This window comes from Portunus trituberculatus, chromosome 42 (assembly GCF_017591435.1).
Source record: "Portunus trituberculatus isolate SZX2019 chromosome 42, ASM1759143v1, whole genome shotgun sequence".
NCBI lineage: Eukaryota > Metazoa > Arthropoda > Malacostraca > Decapoda > Portunidae > Portunus > Portunus trituberculatus.
In genome coordinates, this window is record NC_059296.1 from 7,866,938 (window position 1) to 7,886,937 (window position 20,000).

General features: G+C 42.6%; 1 protein-coding gene across 1 annotated transcript in view; it reads right to left on the reverse strand.

Moving 5' to 3' along the window:
* LOC123517336 (protein henna-like) overlaps positions 1–20,000 on the reverse strand; it is a 50,337-nt gene that overhangs the window by 24,064 nt on the left and 6,273 nt on the right. Inside the window, exon 2 of the mRNA XM_045277340.1 lies at positions 18,685–18,733. Within this exon, the coding sequence (XP_045133275.1) occupies positions 18,685–18,708 (24 nt within the window). The 5' untranslated portion in view covers positions 18,709–18,733. The remainder of the gene's footprint in view (positions 1–18,684; positions 18,734–20,000) is intronic.

Below are 20,000 nucleotides of genomic sequence, written 5' to 3' on the forward strand. Positions count from 1 at the left end.
TGCTGACTAAACTGTGGTGAGAGAACCAATAATATCCTGACTGACTAACTGACTAACGCTGGAGAGACACACGCACTGCTGACTAAACTGTACTGAGAGAATCATTAGTGTCCTGACTGACTGACTGATTGACTGACTGACTGACGGTGGGCTGATAAAAGTTAATGCAAAATTCAGGAAACCGTCGTCGTCTCACGGTTTAATTTAGCAAGCAACAGCGAGAAGGCTAGAAATTATGAGCCAAAGAGAGTGTAGTAGTGAACTGTCATTGCTTAACTCCCTCAGTACCATGACGCGTTTCCATATTCTTTCTGCTTACTATTTGGTGATTTTATACAGCTTTAGAAACTTGTGGAGGGTTAGAATAGTGAAATACTTTGGCCATTAATCTTCTGACCTCTATAGGCGCTTCCTAATGTTAATAAAATGGTCTAATCGTACACAAATATCAAGGGGTTAAAGTGGAGACTAACATTTCAAGAGGAAGTATGAAGCATCGAATCTATAAAACACGAAACTCAGATCAAATTATTTCAACACTTGCTTCATCACACACACACACACACACACACACACTCATCTACAAACTCACCCACCCATTCCCTCACCCACCAACTCACATCCACCCACCCATTCATTCACTTACTATACCGCCCACCCTGCCACCAACACACACATCCAGCCCCTCCCACCCTGCACACAAATCCTTTTAGGTGTGGTACTACTATCCTTGCCTCGCCTCTGCTGACACGCATCGGAGCATCGGGAAGACTAATCGTAGTTCATCCCTGGCTGGGCCGCGAGACGAAGCCAATCTGCCTAAGAGACCCGGGAGCCGATTGAGGCAAGGCGGAGGGAAGCAACCCGCCCATCTGCCTGTCCTCTGAAGGGGAAACATGGGACAACTGGCAGCTTCGAGCACTGACGTCACTCTCTCTCTCTCTCTCTCTCTCTCTCTCTCTCTCTCTCTGACGATTATCCACTTTCACTTGTTTCATTTGATATATTCATGTAGAAAAGTGTGCATTTCTATTTAGCTGATCTTCACTTTTTCATCAATCTATTTCATCCTCCAGAACTGACGCCATCTCTCTCTCTCTCTCTCTCTCTCTCTCTCTCTCTCTCTCTCTCTCTCTCTCTCTCTCTCTCTCTCTCTCTCTCTCTCTCTCTCTCTCTCTCTCTCTCTCTCTCTCTCTCTCTCTCTCTCTCTCTCTCTCTCTCTCTCTCTCTCTCTCTCTCTCTCTCTCTCTCTCTCTCTCTCTCTCTGCAGCGAAAGGACTTCGTATCATCTTCGTATCAATCGTTAATTTTTAGTCATTTCTATTTGGCTAATCTTCACTTCCCCATCAAACTTTTTATACGCTGAAGTCACACACACACACACACACACACACACACACACACACACACACACACACACACACAAAGACTAGATAAGCTTCATCAATTTCCACATCTATACCCCTTATATAACCAAGCCCATTTATTCTCTACCGCCCCTCCCCCTGCCCCCCCCCACGCTAACCGAAAAAAAAGGACGAAAAGCGAGTCTCAGTGAAGGCAGGAGTAGTGGAGACTCAGATCCCTCTCCTGGTATCCACAAATCCACCAAGAGTGATTGAAAAGAATTGGATTGTTTCTCTTGTAACTTCCTACGAGGTGACTTTTGCCAGCCAGGGACACTCCTACCCACCCTGCGTCCCATTACTTGAGGAGGAGGAGGAGGAGGAGGAGGAGGCGGAGGAGGAGGAGGAGGAGGAGGAGGAGGAGGAGAAACAGCAAGATCTCCCTTTAGGACAAGAACTTTTTCCCTTTTATTTCCCTCCCGATAAGACGAGGAGACGAGGAGACGAGGGGCGTGGACCTTCAAGGCTTTGGGAGGAACCTCTTGGCTTGGCGAAGACACAGAGATAACAAGGCAATGACCCGAGGGAGGTGACAGGGTCTGCTACTGCTGCTGCTGCTGCTGTTGTTGCTGCTGTTGCTGTTTTTGTTGAAATAGTAGTAGTAGTAGTAGTAGTAGTAGTAGTAGTAGTAGTAGTAGTAGTAGTAGTAGTAGTAGTAGTAGCTGAGGCGGTCCTGGCTAATTTTGCACCCTGGGCAAACAATCCATTGGCGCCACCCAGTCCCTCTTCCCCTTTCCCCGGGGAAGGGGAAGCGGTATTATAATATTATGGTATTATAATAATGCAGAGGTGTCAGTCTATCCCCGCCCCCCTCCCCCTTGCTTTTCCTCTCAGTGACACTCTCTCTTTCTGCAGCGGCAGGTTGATCCCCTTCTCCCCTCCCCCCTCACCTTTTCTGACACAGACATACACAACCTGTATAACTCTCAGCAACAAGTTGATGCGATAATTCCGCCCACTGCACCAACTTCACATGGAAATGAGCGCTATTAGTCTAGAAAACCGCCGATTTTTTTTCCTGCCCACTTTTTATTTTTATTTATTTTTTTTTCTTATTGAGGGCGTTCGTGTGCCCCCAAATAGATTGTGCCCTGGGCGGTCACCTTTATTGCCCATAGCAAAAACCGGCTCTGAGTAGTAGTAGTCGAGTATTATTATTATTATTATTATTATTATTATTATTATTATTATTATTATTAGTAGTAGTAGTAGTAGTAGCAGTATAACCATGATTATTGTTAGTTATTTTCATATACTACTACTACTACTACTACTACTACTATAACTACAGTACTATAATTTAAACAGCACAACTAACAACACAAACTAAAACCAAATCTAAAACAAAAAAGAAAAACACGACACAACACGACACAGATGCATCAAAATGCAGCCCAGTATGTTGTGTGGTGGCTGGCAAGATACGCGAACCTTTAAACCTCATTTGGCTTCAGTTTTAATTAGCAGCGAGACACACCTCCTTTCCTCCCTGCAGCAGCGGCAGTGTTCTCGTGTAACATTCTGCCGTCACCGTGTTGCTGGCAGCAGTGAATATTTTGGAAAGCTTGGCAGTCATTCTGGCAGGTTTCTGCTTTACTATTGTGAACATTTCCTCAGATGAAGAAAAAAGGAAATTAAAGGAGGAGAGGAAATATAAGACAGTTAATCAGGTTAACTAAAAACTAAAAGGGGAAGGAATGGAAAATGGTCACTTAGGCTATCTAACACACACACACACACACACACACACACACACACACACACACACACACGCACACGCACACACCCGGTAGCTCAGTGGTTAGAGCGCTGGCTTCACAAGCCAGAGGACCGAGGTTCGATTCCCCGGCCGGGTGGAGATATTTGGGTGTGTCTCCTTTCACGTGTAGCCCCTGTTCACCTAGCAGTGAGTAGGTACGGGATGTAAATCGAGGAGTTGTGACATTGTTGTCCCGGTGTGTGGTGTGTGCCTGGTCTTAGGCCTATCCGAAGCTCGGAAATAATGAGCTCTGAGCTCGTTCCGTAGGGAAACGTCTGGCTGTCTCGTCAGAGACGACCAGACACACACACACACACACACACAGTATCTATTTATTTACACAAGCTAAACCGTATCACGTTTGAAATCACTATACAGTCTGTCCTCACCGCCCCATTCTCGCGCCAGTATCACCTTGCCGGCACTGGAACGCGGGATCAGTCACTGTCACAAGGGTGGAAGTGCTTTTCTGTGTGAGTGTCGAGTAGACATAACAGGGTCATTTCAAAGAGCTACCACTTTCCCACCTCCCCCAGCCACCACCACCACTACTCGCTCCCTCACCCACTGCAGGCCGTAGTGTGTTCGCTACCTGTTCCTGTATCAAAGCAAGTCCCTACAGCCTGGGATTCTAATGTTTTTCTCTTATTTCATTGCATTGTTGTCTCTCAGGAAGATATATTGAATTGCATCCGCACCGCACCGTGATTAGTTGTAAAATGTTCTACAGTCTGTCTACTCTTAAGTGGGTCCTGGGTCTTGGTCTGAATGTGTCCCGGATGAATGCGTTGTTGTCAGAGCTTGAGGAAAACCGTAAGCACTCAACAGAAAACCGTAAGCTACCAACAGAAAACCGTAAGATATCAACAGAAAACAAGTATTATTCACATAAAATCAATCATATCATCAATAAGCTACAATATACTTTGAACGCAGGAGTCACTTTAGAGTAGACAGACTATAGTTGAAGGTACACAGTTTTTAAGGATGTTATTTTATCTTTTTTTCTGTGCAATGGGTAGATTTGTAAGGTTCCTACATTATTGACAGGAGAAACACTTGGAAATCCTGTTAATCATCTCTATGGGTTACGAAAGTAATTGTGATAAGACAGCAAAGGCGGCGTCACACTAACACTTCCGTCAACTTTTTCTGTCAACTTTCTGAAGACTGTCAAATTTGTCGACGCTGGTCGTCACACACATACAACCTTGCTTTCGCCTTTGTCACGTTTGTCAACTGTAAACAAACATGGCTGCCCCTTCACCCGCAGCAAACTGTTGCTATTTTTTCGTTGCTAATTTTGGCCTTTAATGCTCCCTATGAAAAACTCTTCAGACAGCTTTGTCCGCTCATAAACAACAGAGTTGCTCATCTTGGCCAGTTGCTACTTGGAAGTTCTGCCTTGGAGCGTCGCAGTCCCAGAGAAATGTAAATAAACATCTGAACCACTTTTCACTGCTGGGCTAGAACAAGAGACACATATATACAAAATAATATGTTTACATCTACTTATTTACATCCACTTATTCTATTAAGTTGAGATTATAGCATCATTCCAATTACCAAGAAAATAAATTTTATAATAAAAGCTTTGATTAGAAACCATAGATTTTAATTTGACTAAAAATTGACGCGAGAGGAAAATGGCGAGTTTCGTCTGACTCAAGACGACGGAAAGAGTTGACGGAACAGTAAGAAAAATGACGGAAATGGCTGACAACGACGGAAAAAGTGCTAGTGTGACGCTGTCTTAATGCGTTTCAAAGTACGGGTCTCTTTCTGTCTCTCTCTCTCTCTCTCTCTCTCTCTCTCTCTCTCTCTCTCTCTCTCTCTCTCTCTCTTTCTGCCGCCATGGTTCTATTCTTCATGTATTCCTCCGCTTCTCTATTAAAATTGCCTTGAGAAAAAAAAATTACATATACTCTCGAAAAATTCTATTAAGTATCTGAGGTATCTTTCTGACTCCAATTTTCACTTAATCCACCCAATCCCATGGTCTTTCCTTTCTTTTTTTTTTTTTTTTCCTTTTACCTTAGTGGACACGGTTCGCTGTTTACAATTACGCGGGTCTGCGAGGGTGAGGTGAGGAGCGAGGTGTTGTGTGCTCTGTTCTATTTCCGCCTCTGTGGTGTGGCGGCGCGGACGTGGTAAGTGGAGAGGGAAAAAGGTATAATGAAATGTTTCCACGGCGATCATGCACCAAACTTTCGGTGGAATTTTTTTTTTTTTTTTCTTCTTTTTTTTTATTTCTTTTTATGGATGAAGAGTTGGAGAGACTAAATGGGTTTGTGAAATGGAAGGGAAGCCAATGTTTTTCTTTCGTAAACCAGTCAGTGTTATTGATTTGACACATCACACACACACACACACACACACACACACACACACACACACACACACACCAGCCCGCAGCGATAATGTGATACAGAAAGCGTATGAAATCTGAGGGGAGGCTAAATAATTTTGATTTTCAGCCTCGCACCACTCTTCTCCTTTCTCTTCCTCCTCTTCTCTCTCCTCTCCCTCCTTCCTCGCTGCCCTGCCACCTGTTACGCTTTTCTCGTACTTTGAACGGAAGCCAAGACCAATTTGGACGGAACTCTGGACAAGCCCGAGGAGAGAGAGAGAGAGAGAGAGAGAGAGAGAGAGAGAGAGAGAGAGAGAGAGAGAGAGAGAGAGAGAGAGAGAGAGAGAGATTATTAACCACGCATCAACAAAGTCAAATCGGGGCAACACAAAGAGACATGGCGAGGAAACACTATTTATTTTCCTTCCTCTTCATCATTGCACCATTCTTTAAACACGAAAGGCAAGTTTGAAACTAAAGAGGACGAACTGTTATCCTCGAATGTCCCTAATGTGTGTGTGTGTGTGTGTGTGTGTGTGTGTGTGTGTGTGTGTGTCGACCTCCGCTTCCTGGTTCCTATGCCAGTGTCCCCTTTTTCCCTCCGCGCGACGTAAACAAGTCGTCCTCATTCGGAAACCAAATAACCCAAATTGTAAAACGACTAGCTTCCCTTCCTCCCTTCCTCCCTCTCTCCCTCCTTTCCTACCCCCTCCCCAACCAGAGCAGCGCCTATAAACTCTCCAAACTCGCTTTAACTCGAACAAAAACAGACCAAATTTACCGTGCCGAATCTAAGGCAACCCTGATATCCCTGAAACCGAGATCAAAGACGACCCGAATTCTCTTGATGCCTCCCTTTGCGCACCTCTCGTTTGTCTAGCAGCGTCCTCTTCTCTCTCACTGTCACCTCGCCTCCTCCCCAGCCACCCTCGCCTCCTTTTCTTTCTCTCTTTGTCTCTTTCCTCTCCTCAATCTCTTATTTCCTTGCAGTACCGTGCTGGGTCGTCCTTCTCCCACTGACCACCACCTCCCTTCTCGACACTCCCGAAATGCAAGGCTCTGTGAGTTATGATACAGTGGGAGGTCGTCAAGGAAAGGGTCTGCGGGGATTTGCACACGACTTCCCTTCGCCAGGACGTGCCTTGCGGGCGGGAAAAGCGCGGGGTTTCATAACCAGAGAGAGAGAGATTCAGCTCGGCAAGAAACCTCGGATGCTGTTGCCACACGCTACACCTCCTCTCATTCCACATGACTCACACTCTCTCTCTCTCTCTCTCTCTCTCTCTCTCTCTCTCTCTCTCTCTGTGTGTGTGTGTGTGTGTGTGTGTGTGTGTGTGTGTGTGTGTGTCCCTCAAGGTAGCGGCGTTGAGTGAGAGGCAGTGAGCTGTAGAAGGGTCGTGTCTTATTGGCTGCCATGTCTACCCTCGAGGGAAGGGAAGCTGCGGAGAAAGGTGACATGAAGTAGTCTCAGATAGATACATATACAGATAGATAGATAAGTAGCTGGATAGACAGACAGATTAATAGATAGACTGACAGGTGGACAGCTAGATATATATACTAATACTAAGCAACATATATGCGCACTGAGGAAAGTACAATATGTTTTACTATTCCAAGAAGCACAGACAGAGGTGTATCATTATACAGAAGAAGAGAAGAAGAGGCAAAGAAGGAGGAGGAGGAGGAGGAGGAGGAGGAGGAGGAGGAGGAGGAGGAGGAGGAGATGGAGGAGATGGAAGGTAAAGACTACGGAGAAGGCGGACTGAGAACGAGATGAAAAGTATGAGAGAAAAAAAAGATGCTAGAAAAGTGCTATTTTGATCCCGTGGGATGAGAAAACGAGAGAGAGAGAGAGAGAGAGAGAGAGAGAGAGAGAGAGAGAGAGAGAGAGAGAGAGAGAGAATAAGAAATAAATTGAGTCGGATTCTTCATGTTGAGATTCACACATATTCTATTCAGTTTTATATTCCCTTTCAGTACATACGTCGAAAGCGGACACTCGTTAGGACGCAAACCATCTCTCTCTCTCTCTCTCTCTCTCTCCCATACAAGCGCACGGGCGAGACAGCGGGCCTTTCACCGGTGTTTCCGCCAAGTTTCTCGCTCCGCCGCGCACCGTCGACAAAGACTTCATCATGCAAATGCTCAGTCCAGTCAGGAGGAGCTTTGTGTGATGCCCGTGCGGAGAGAGTGAGTGGAATGGAGAGAGTGCGAGGGGGGGAATGATAGAGAGTACGAGAGAAGTCGGAGGGGGAAGTAGGGAAGGAGGACCACTGAAAGACTGCGGGGGACGGAAATGCAAGGACTAGGAAGAGGCAGGGTAAAAAAAAATGTGAGCTAAGGAAAAGTTGGTAAGAGTGTAGGAGACAAATTGAGGAGGATGTAGACGGAAGGGTACAGACAGAAGTGAGGCTGATAAAGGGAGGAAGGAGATTGAGAAAGAGAGAGAGAGAGAGAGAGAGAGAGAGAGAGAAAAGGGGAAGAGACAGGGACAGAGGAAGTGAGAGGGAAGAAGGGAGAGAGAGAAAGAAAGAAAAGAAGAGGGAGATGAGGTGTGAGGCGGAAGAAGAGGGAACCGAGCACCAATAAGATGGAAGGACAAGAAAAAAAGAAAAAAAAAGGAAGGCGTGCAAGAAAATATGACAAAAAAACGAAAAAAAAAAAAAACGAGGAATTTGAAGATGTAAACAAAGATGCTAAAAAGTAAAAAAAAAAAAAAAGAAAGGAAGGAAAAATAGGATATAATAAGACTCAGCAATGGAAAGGAGGAAGGTGGAGGTAAAGAGGGAAGGAATTGGGAAGATGTGGTGATACGCGACGAAAGGAAAGGAGAGAGGCAAGGGGTAAGGAGGGAGGGAAGGAAGGAAGGAGGGAAGCCTGGACGGAGTGAATGAGTGAATGCTAAGAGAGGGAGTGAATGAAGGCGCCTGTCCACTTCAAGATTGAGCACGGCAGAGGAACAAGGAAGGAAGGAAGGAAGGAAGGAAGGAAGGAAGGAAGGAAGGGAAGAAGGAAGGCAGGAGGAGAGAGCTCAAAGAAGATAAGGAGGAGGTGGAGGAAGATAAGGACGAAGACCAGGGAGATAAGGAGGAGGAGGATGAGGAGAAGAGAAGAAGAGAAGGAGGGATGGTTTTAGAGAAAGGCAGATAGTTGAAGAGAGAGAGAGAGAGAGAGAGAGAGAGAGAGAGAGAGAGAGAGAGAGAGAGAGAGAGAGAGAGAGAGAGAGAGAGAGAGAGAGAGAGAGAGAGAGAGAGAGACAAAGAGAAAAGAGAAGAGAGAGAGAGAGAGAGAGAGAGAGAGAGAGAGAGAGAGAGAGAGAGAGAGAGAGAGAGAGAGAGAGAGAGAGAGAGAGAGAAACCTGGTGTGAATCTTAAACTTTTATTCTTCCTTTCTAATTCTTCCTTCTTTGTTACGTTCATTTGTAGCAGAATTCTGAATAGATGTATTATTATTATTATTATTATTATTATTATTATTATTATTATTATTATTATTATCATTACTACTATTATTATTACCATTATCATCGTTCACTGTCAAGCAATATCTGAACAGGATAAGCTATTCTCGTCGTGAACTGGAAATACAAAGAGAAGTGTTTACATAAAAATCTGTTTATCTTCGCCTCAAGAACGAAAAATAGGTTACAACAGCAAGATATCTCTCCAGTGAATATAAGGAGGGATAGCTTGGTCTGTCTGTCTGTCTGTCTGTCTTTCAGTCTGTCTGTATGTCCGTCTGTCTTTCTGGTTATCCTCTCAAGAAGGAAGAAAAATAAGTTATAACAAAAACTTATCTCTCTCTCTCTCTCTCTCCTGCGCAAAAAAGCAATGCTAATCTCTGAAGCAAAAACACCAGCGCCAGCAAACAGAGGCAGCGCGGCTAAACAAGACAGGCCTGACTGGAGATTAATGAGCAGCAGCAGAGGACAGCGTGAGGGGCACTGCAGTAAACTCCTCGCGACTCTACCGATGTCCAGAAGGAAAAAGATTCAAGGGAACGTAATGAAAACCGAATAGCAATCCCCTCTAAGCTTGTATGTGTCACTGGGTGTTTGATTCAATTCGTCCCACTCACTGTTTAAAGTCTTGAGTGTTCCTTATACAAACCACCCGAACATTTAAACCAAAGCAAGCAGCAACACTTCATTTTGTCTGGGAAGCGAAAGCGTTCAGGTTTGTGTGGGCTTGAAACTGTGGGTAGGATTGTCGTGTGGGTGTGTCTAGCGTGGGTGGGAGATTGGAGGTGGGAGGGATGATGGGAAGAAGGGAGGAAGACAGGAGAAGGAGGAGGAGGAGGAGGAGAAGGAGGAGGTCTGGTGGGAAATAAGCTGGAGTAATCTATAAAGTTTGGTCCATCAACCCGTTCCCTCTGCTGGCCGAAACTTTCCCTTCCGCGGCGTCCCCTGTCCTGCCCCGCCCTCGCCTCATGTTGCTGTCTCTGTGTCCTTGCTCGTACTGGTGGTAGTGGTGGTGGTGGAGCTGGTGTAGGTGGTGTTATTCGTATTGTTGGTGGTGTTGCTTCTATTGCATTCCACCACCGCTGCTCAGATTCTGCTTTTGTTTGTGCTTCGTTCACTGAGTTTGGGTCCAACTGGTAAAGGTAAACTGACGGAGGATAAGGGAAAAAAAAAATATCAACGGTGTGTGTGTGTCTCTCTCGTTATTGTGTATTCTGGCGCTGTATATTTTGGTCTTATGAATTAACAAAGCATGGAGTCTGAAGTTTGAAGTTACGTAGGCATTATTGCTCAGCTCGCTTTACTTCTTGGCTCAATTTTTGTAACCTCCACTCTTCCTTCCTCCCGAATGCTGGCAATATTGTTTACCGGATTTGCTCAAGGGGATAATTTTTGTAAAGTCCACTCTTACTCCTCTGAAGGTTGGCAGGCAGTGTTGCTAACTTTTCCTGAAATAGAAACTAAAGAATATGCTTTCCTTCCTCTCGCTTACAAATATTTTAGCTGTCTCTTATTATTTCTTTCATTATTCCACTCTTATGGTGAGACGGGAGGGTTACACGAGGAAGTGAATGAAGAGTCACGAGTGGTCTTATAAGAACTTTGTCCTTTTTGGCAAATAGGTGATATTGCCGGCACTATGCTGTGTATGTCAATTGTGGGTGTTGTCTTTCTTCTTTTTCTTGACTACATAACCAAATGTATAAATATAAGAATACGATTTCTCTTGTACTTTCAGCTTTTCTGCCTCTGCTTCTCGAATTATTGCAATTAAAAAAATTTCATATTAATTCTAGTTTCTCTGCCTCAGATGTAGTGTGTCATATGGGTTCAGTCAATTATTCGAAATTTCAGTGTGATTCTTAATTTTAATGGTTCCTCACGACGGTAGACAGTTTGTACCATAATTTGTGGAAGAGGTACGTACAACACTTTTCATGAGTCACAATGTACGGCACACTGCAACACCAAAGACTTGAATATGGAAACACTTCGGAGAATATGAAATGGACAAACAGTGTCTCTACTATTCATTACGTAAAGGATAGAACTATGCTGCGTTGAGAGAGAGAGAGAGAGAGAGAGAGAGAGAGAGAGAGAGAGAGAGAGAGAGAGAGAGAGAGAGAGACCGCAGACACAAAACTATCAGTAATGCGTTGATCAAGGAGATGGAGAGAAAACGAATGAAAAGAAAAGAAAAATACTGAGGGAGGGATTGAAAGAAAACGTTCCTAAGACGGTGGGTGACTCAAGTATATGACCCTTGGTGGGGCCCACAGACCCTATATTCCAGTCCTCGAGGGCTTAATGAATTTTTTATTGAAGGGTCTTGAGAGAGGCAGGGACCGGGACTTACTGACGTGGAGTAGATGGAGTGAAAGGAGGAAAAGAACACGATCGCTGAGGAAATATAAGTAGAGGGAAAGCTATAGGGAAAGAAGAAAGGAGAGAGTCAAGAGAGTGGTGGTGTGTGGTGGTATGAAGTAGTGTCTGGACTGGATTAGGAAGGAAGGAAGCAAGGTAAGGCAAGGTGAGCTGAGGTACTGAGAAGCTTAAGGAGAGCAGGAGCCTCGAGAAAGTTAGGTAAGGTCTTCTTTTATTTTCATTTCCTTCCCTTCCTTTGAAATCTGAGGAGAGAGTTTTGATCGAGCTGGCTGGCTGGCTTCTGGACGGCTGCTTAATTAGAGAGAGAGAAAGAGAGAGAGAGAGAGAGAGAGAGAGAGAGAGAGAGAGAGAGAGAGAGAGAGAGAGAGAGAGAGAGAGAGAGAGAGAGAGAGAGAATGAAGTATGGAACCATTTTTGTTTTCTCGTGATTTGCCATGTAACCTACCTACCTACCTAACCCCCCCCTCTCTCTCTCTCTCTCTCTCTCTCTCTCTCTCATACATCACCCGCTGACGTGTCACCGAGGAAACGGAAAGCTCCCGAGGGATGAGAGGAGAAGAAAGACGGAAGAAGAGGAAGACGGAGAGAGGAAGCGAAGGAGGCAAAAGAAAAAAAAAAAAAAGGAACACGAAGAAGATAAAAAGAAAGAGGATGGAGGGAGGGAACAGCACGGTCATGTAGGAGACGGGAGGAGAGAGAGGATCGAAGGGAGAGGATCAGGGGAAGGCGAGAATAAACTTGGAAGCATTGCAAGTTTTATACAAGCGATGGATGGGTGTTTGTAAATATGAACCAGATCTGAATTTATTCCAGGAGGAGGGAATGACGAAACATGACGAAACAAAGAGCAAAGACAAGGGAGGGCAAGGCAGGCGTTACTTGCACAAAGGCCGGGACGAGAGGCGGTGGGGACAGGACGTAGGATCGCACACAGGTAGGCAATGACAGAAAAAAAGGTGAAAAAAAAGGAAGGATGTGAGAGAAAAGAGAAAAAAAAGAGGGAATCGGGGAAAAAATGAGACGAGAAGAGATACACAAAGGAAAATGAATATAAGAGGGTATACGATTTCCCAGATAGGATTGAAACACGTATGGATGCAAATAGGATGTGAAACAAAGAATAGAAACTCAAGTTGGAGAGGCAGACTGAGAAAGAAGATGAAAGAGAGAAATAAAGAAAGGAAAGAAGGGAGAAGGAGTGACACAAATGGAGGTGGAAGGAGTTGAAAAGGAGAGAAAAACATGGGAGGAGTCGGAGGAGGAGGAGGAGGAGGAGGAGGAGGAGGAGGAGGGAAATGTGCCTGGAGAAAGAGGAAAAGGAAAAGGAAGAACATTAGGAAAGGGAAGAAGGAAATTATGATAAAGATGAAAAATAAGGGAGGAATCTGGAGGCTACAAGGAAAGAGAGAGAGAGAGAGAGAGAGAGAGAGAGAGAGAGAGAGAGAGAGAGAGAGAGAGAGAGAGAGAGAGAGAGAGAGAGAGCAGAGCAGGGTGAGAAAGGAAGAGGAGAGATAAAGAGGGGAGGAAGAAGATAAGGAAACAAAGGATTGGAGAACAAAGGGAGGGGAAAGGAGACGAAGGGATAAAAGTATAAAAGAGAACTCGATATGAATTGAGGTTAGTGGGTCGTAGGAGAGAAAGAGAAAGAAAATAAGAAGAAAGTTAAATAATGAATGACGGAATCAAAATAAAGACGATAAAGAGGGGGAGAAAGAGAAGAAAGTAGCAGTATGGTAAATTATGCAACAAGGAAGGAGTGGAAGAATCTAAAAATAAAATGACGAAACAAAGAACGAGAGAGAGAGAGAGAGAGAGAGAGAGAGAGAGAGAGAGAGAGTACTCGTATCAATAAAACAACATACACAAAAGCATGCAAGCGTAAAGGCTATCACAGTCACTCATACACTGTCAATAGAAAACCAACCAGAGGATTTAAAAGAGAGAAAGAAACACGAGATGCAAACACAACCTTGGACTTCGCGTCTCAGGACAGGACGAAAAACAGATACGAATTCGCTTGCACAGCCCCGCCGAGCCGCTCCTCTCCGGGCTAAACAAGAGAGAAGCAAACAAGTGAACTTAGGTGTTCGGAAGGCAAACACAGGGGAAAGCTGCTACCTCGAAGCGGGCGAGGCAGGTCAATTTTTACCTGGGAAGGGAGTCGAGGAGTGAGGGGCCAAGCTTCGGGACACGCACTGCACCGAGAGGGAGAGTTTTCCTAGGTATGTCTTAAGCTTGTAATCTAAAACACTTTTCTACCTCACCTCCAGTGTTTTCTAAGGGCTTCAGTTGCAGTTTCACGGATTTTTGAGGGCGTTTCTGTAATTTTCTAGTGTCATGTTAACAAGATTTCTGCATTACCAACAAGAGAAATCATCTCACCTCCATTATTTTCAAAGGGCTCTGCTTAAAGTTTCACGGATTTTTTTAAAGATGTTCCTATGATTTTCTAGTGCCATGTTAACAATTTTTTTTTTTACCAACAGGAGAAATCACCTCACCTCCACTATTTTCAAAGAGCTTTAGTTGAAGTTTCACGGATTTTTAAGGGTGTTTCTGTAATTCTAGAGTTAACAAGATTTCTGCATTACACAACAGGATAAATTACCTTAAGAACTTGGGTAATTCTTTCTGTGGCCCTTTAAAAACAGTGGTTTTGAGAGAGGGAAGAGTTTCTCAATATGGCAGTGAGGCCCGTATTCTGAAACGCTCTGCTCTCTCACCATCACTGTTTTCCAAAGGTTCCACTTGAAGATACTCGTGTTTTTAAGGGTATTTTTTTTTTTTATAATTCTAGTGATGGATTGGAAAGATTTCTAGTGTAGTGAGGGCAGAAACTGTCTAGAAGCCTAACTAGTCATCTCTGTGGCCCTGGAATATTGTCGTGGTGAGAGAGCAAGCTATTTGTGAATATGGGCTAAAGTTTTATGTGTATGTGTGTGTTCTGTAGTGGTGCTAATGTTATTCCACGTTTCTCTTAATTTTTCTCATGTTTATGTTATCTAAGTTATTTTGATTCATATGTTTTATTATTTATCATCTCTATTCCAATTGCAAACTTTTGTATACAATTATTTTCTAATACGTATGTAAGAAAATCCTCCTTACTGCTATGGTTAGGTTTTGTATGTGTGTATGTATGTATTATATATATATTTTTTTATTCATGTTTACTTTATCTACAAAACTTGGCATGCATTTTTCTTTTTCTTTAGTATATGCAGCGCAGCAAACATTCTACTTGCTGTTATGATCAAGTTCTGTTTAGAATGTTGTGATTTTTAACGTAAAATTTCTAGTTTAAATTTTCATTTCTGCTCTGGTTCTATTTTTCCCTTTCCTATTCAAGTCTCACTCCGCTGACCTGCACTGTTTCAACTTTATGTTCAAGTGAAAAGCTACATCAACATTAACATTTATATAAAGCAGAGGCGAAAACCTTTCATATAGCAAGTGTACGTCTTAGGGTCATGCATTTCCTTGGAGACAACCTTCAGTGCAAGCGTATCCAAACAGTCTGTGGCGGTGGGTGTGAGGGAAGTGGGTAGGTGGCAGGAGCAGGTATACCCTTCAAAATAAGGATAATGCGGTACAAACAAAATTTCTATATCAATTATTTTCAAAACCTTAACCCCTTTAGTACCATGACGCGCTTCCATATTAATTTTGCTTATTATGTGGTGATTTTATACAGCTTCAGAAACTCATGTTGGGGATTAAAATAGTGAAGACTGTGGCCATTAATCCTCTGCCCTCCACAGACCCTTCCTAATGTCAACAGAATGGTCTCATCATACACAAATCTCAACGTAAAAATGTGTCCCGGTACTGAAAGGGTTAAGCGTATCTTCCAGCGTCTACCCACCACTTTCCTACACCCCCCCAAAAAAAAAAAAAAAAAAAAAAAACTTTCAAGCACTAGTCCTTTACATAAATACACCAGTTACTCGTATCACTACCATCTATTGCGGCAAGAGTCAACAATCTCCAGCATCACTTCCAATACCATCTCTCACCACAAAGCCCCTCGCGTCCCTACAAGTCTTGGAACAAAGTGGCTCAAGTAGCAAACCATCTTGAGCACCAGTAATTGCCTCCACCGCACAGTCCCTCCAGCCAAGTGACCCGGGAACATTAGGAGGAAGAGGAGGAGGAAGACGAGGACGAGGACGAGGACGAGGACGAGAGAGAGAGAGAGAGAGAGAGAGAGAGAGAGAGAGAGAGAGAGAGAGAGAGAGAGAGAGAGAGAGAGAGAGAGAGAGAGAGAGAGAGAGAGAGAGAGAGAGAGAGAGAGAGAGAGAGAGAGAGAGAGAGAGAGAGAGAGAGAGAGAGAGAGAGAGAGAGAGAGAGAGAGAGAGAGAGAGAGAGAGAGAGAGAGAGAGAGAGAGAGAGAGAGAGAGAGAGAGAGAGAGAGAGAGAGAGAGAGAGAGAGAGAGAGAGAGAGAGAGAGTGTACTGTACCTCTGAGCGTGACTTCCACCAGATCCTCATGAGACAGTCTAATGGAAGGGTGATCAATGGTCCAGTCTTCCTCAGTCATTGGGTTTTGTTTCTAAGTCTCTGTCTGTCTGTCTGTCTGTCTGTCTGTTCTTTGTCTTGCGTCTCTCTGCATGTTTCTCTCTTATTTTCTTTACTTTTTTCTTTTTCTTTTATTGTTTGGTATCTTTCTTCCATTTTCGTATTCGCCTGTACCTCCCATCTCTCTCTCTCTCTCTCTCTCTCTCTCTCTCTCTCTCTCTCTCCCTCCCTTATTGGTTGCCACTTTTCTTTACTTTCTTTACTTTTTTCCCATTCTCCATTAATAGGTGAGTTAATTAGAGGTTTCTTACTTATGGACATTCGTGCCTTTCCAATTAGTTGTCTGCGTTACTTAAGAAAACTCTTTGGTCTCGTTTTCTCTTTTTTTCATTAGATTTTTTTTTCAATTCTCGTTGTTTTCTTGATTACAAAAATATGAATTGTTTTATTTCTTCTTTAGCTTGTGAAATGTAAAGCTCTTTTTTTATTATTCCTGTTATTTTCTTTCTCTGGTGTCTTTTTTTTTATTTCAGTTGTTTTTTTTTTTACTTACATAAATATTAATTGTTCTGTTTTTTCTTTAGCTTATTAAATTTAAATCTTTTTTTTTTTTTTTTTACTATTGCTGTTGTTTTCTCTCTCTGGTCTCATCTCCCTTTCTGTTATTTTATTTTATTTCAATTCTCGTAGTTTTCTTACAAAAAACATTAATTATTCTATTTTTTTTTAGCTTATTAAATTTAAATTCCCCTTTTTTTTTTTTTTACTATTGCTATTATTTTCTTTCTCTGGTCTCGTTTTCTCCGTTTTTCTCAGTTTTTTTTTTATTCTCGTTGTTTTCTTACTTACAAAACAAAAATATTCTTTGTTCTATTACTTTTTTATTAGCTTATCAAGTTTATAAAGTTTTTTTTTTTTTAAACCATTACTCTTATTTTGATTAAAGTAAGAGTTTCATTATTGTTCCATTCATTTTCCTACTTACAAAAATATCTTCCTTGATCTAATTGTTCTTTCCTTCATTAATTAAATTTCACCCTCTCGTCTTGTCTTTTCTTAATTATTTTTATTTAATGTGGGTTCTGGCAAAAGGACAAAAACAAGTGACCACAAATAAGAGAACCTCCTGGAAATACGTATTCCTTGGAGAGAGAGAGAGAGAGAGAGAGAGAGAGAGAGAGAGAGAGAGAGAGAGAGAAATAAGTAGATACATACATGAAGTGCGAATACTTTACGTCTCTCTCTCTCTCTCTCTCTCTCTCTCTCTCTCTCTCTCTCTCTCTCTCTTTCACATAATGTCCCTTATTCAACTGAGAACTATGTGTCTCCTCTTTCTAAAACGTATTACCTTCTCTTCCCCTTTAATCTCTCTCTCTCTCTCTCTCTCTCTCTCTCTCTCTCTCTCTCTCTCTCTCTCTCTCTCTCTCTCTCTCTCTCTCGTTCACTTACTATAATCTTCCCTTCACTGTTCCTCTCCATATCCCTTTTTAATCCTTATCTCCTCGTCTCCCTTGTCCGTGCCCTCTCCTCTATTCCCTCTTTCTTCCCTTCCACCTTAATTATTAATACGCTTCCCCTTCACAATTTTCTGAGCTTCTTTCTTATCATGACGAGCCGGAGATGCGGACAGATAAGCCGACTTGAAGTAATACACAGACAGATACAGAGATAGACTGACAAAGGATAAGGAGAGTAAGATAGACATTAAGTATGGAAGGTGGAGGCTGAGAGAATATTTCTATCTCTCTTCAGTAGTGAGACATATCTTTATCTTGTTTTGGGTGTGATTAGACCATTTTGTTGACATTCAGGAAGGGTCTATGGAGGTCAGAAGAATAATGGCCAGGTCTTCATTTTCCGAAGGTGTATGAAATCACCAAATTGTAAGCAGAAGGAATATGGAAACGCGTCATGGCACTGAAAGGGTTGATTAAAGATGAGACACCTTTCCTAGCACACCCCTCCTCGATGTAAGTAAAAGGTCACATGATCTTCAAAATCTTTCCTGTTACTTGTCCAAATGATTTTACTCTCGCCTATCTCGCTGTCTCTATATCGCCATCTCTCTGATATACACTTACTCCTTCCCGAACACCCCAGACCTCGTTCCTCGCAAGTGAATATCGCAGCATCTTCAAAGTACAACGTATGATCTTATTACCTCGCTAAAGTCAGGGTTCGTCCTTATCAGCGTCGCGTTCTTGAGCTCCCTGCGTCGTATGTAGCTACTTTTTCTTCCCCCTCCAAGTTCAGCGAGTATTCCCCGTTATAACGTTATCGGTATTTCCTTCCTTTTTTAATGCGTTATCGTAATTTCATCGTAAATATCACCGCGCCATCGAAAGTTTTCCTGTTAAAAGTTGCTACATAATCCAAGTTTTCATCTAAAAAAAAAATGGCCATGTAGCTAAAGTTATCTTGTTATAGTTTATTATTAAAGCACTCGGGGTGTGTGTGTGTGTGTGTGTGTGTGTGTGTGTGTGTGTGTGTGTGTGTGTGTGTGTGTGTGTGTTCATGCAATACAAACAGATATTTCGATAATGAAAGTGATATAGTCCATTGAATTTAACTTAAAAAAAGAAGAAAAAACAAACAAACACGAACCACAAATAACTTAACCAACAAGAGAAAACCAAAAACAAAAATCACAACAATAATAAACAAAGACGTGAACAACCTGCAATACCACATAACAATTCTCTGCCATTTGAACGAACAGCAGAAATAAAAACAATACAAAATATCAATAGAAAAAAAAAAACCACCACATCGAAAACTGCCAAGGAAAGTGTTCACGTACTCACCAACACAAGCTGACAGAGATGCATTGGCTGGAGGTGTTGTGGCTCCTCACTGGCAAAGAAAACGGGAAGGAGAAATATTAGAATCAACACCTGTCTTAACCCTTCAGTGGCATGATGCGTTTCCATATTCATTCTGCTTACTATTTGGTGATTTTATACAGCTTCAGAAACTCATGTCGTGGATGAAAATAATGGAGAATGTGGCCATTAATCTTCTGAGCTCAATATACTCTTCCTAATGTCAATAAAATTATCTAATCGTACACAAATCTGAAGGTAAAAAAACATCCAGTACTGAAGGAGGTAACACTGTCACTGCGATATGCAACAATGTACACTCCCTATAAGTAATATATGACACATTTATTAGCGCCTCCATCAATTAACGGGATTAAAAAGATAAGATTTAACCATTTCTTATTGAGTCGAGTGTTTTGAAAAGACTATGAAGCAAGAAAAATTGTCTTAGAGTACTTTAAGGAAACGTACCAAACAGCAGTGAAAGGGTTAATCAAAGTGATGACGATGAATGTAAAATGCGGAGAATATTATCAAACGTACCGTGAAAAATGATGGAGGAAGACGCTAATGAAACAACACCAAGAGCGTCTTCATGCAGCCTAAGACTTTTCACCTCTCCATCTTCCTCTTCCTATGTGTGAGTAAGTGAAGGAAGAGTTATACTGGGTCTGCAGAGAGCTATGTCCTTTATACAGAAATATACACACAAGGGGAATGAGAAGGAAGAAATGAAAGGTGAAGGCACTCATTACAATCATCCCTGCTCGCTCTCTCTCTCTCTCTCTCTCTCTCTCTCTCTCTCTCTCTCTCTCTCTCTCTCTCTCTCTCTCTCTCTCTCTGTCCCATTATCTCTATTCATCCCTCGCCCTCCGCGGTGTTCCCTTTAATGGTGACTAATGTGCAAAGCCAAATTACCTTTCCTTATTTCCTCTTTTATCACCCTTAGTTCCCTTCCAACGACTCCCTTCACTGGCTCCATATTCGCTTTTTTCGTTTTTACTTTTTATCCATAATTTTTTTTTTTTTTAGTTTAGTTTTGTTTCTGTCTCGTTTATCTCACTATATCTTTGGTTGTTTATGTTATCTTTTATTTTGTTCCCTGTCTGTCTGTCTGTCTGTCTGTCTGTCTCTCATCATATTCTTCCTTTCTTTTTCGTTTCTTCTTTCCAATTCCCTCTTTGCTGTCTTCATTTTTTTTCCTTCCTTTATTCCTTTTTCCTTTCTTCGTCCTTTTTCTTTCATCTTCCCTCCTTCCTGCTTTCATCCCATCTATCTCGTTTTCTCTCCCGTATTAC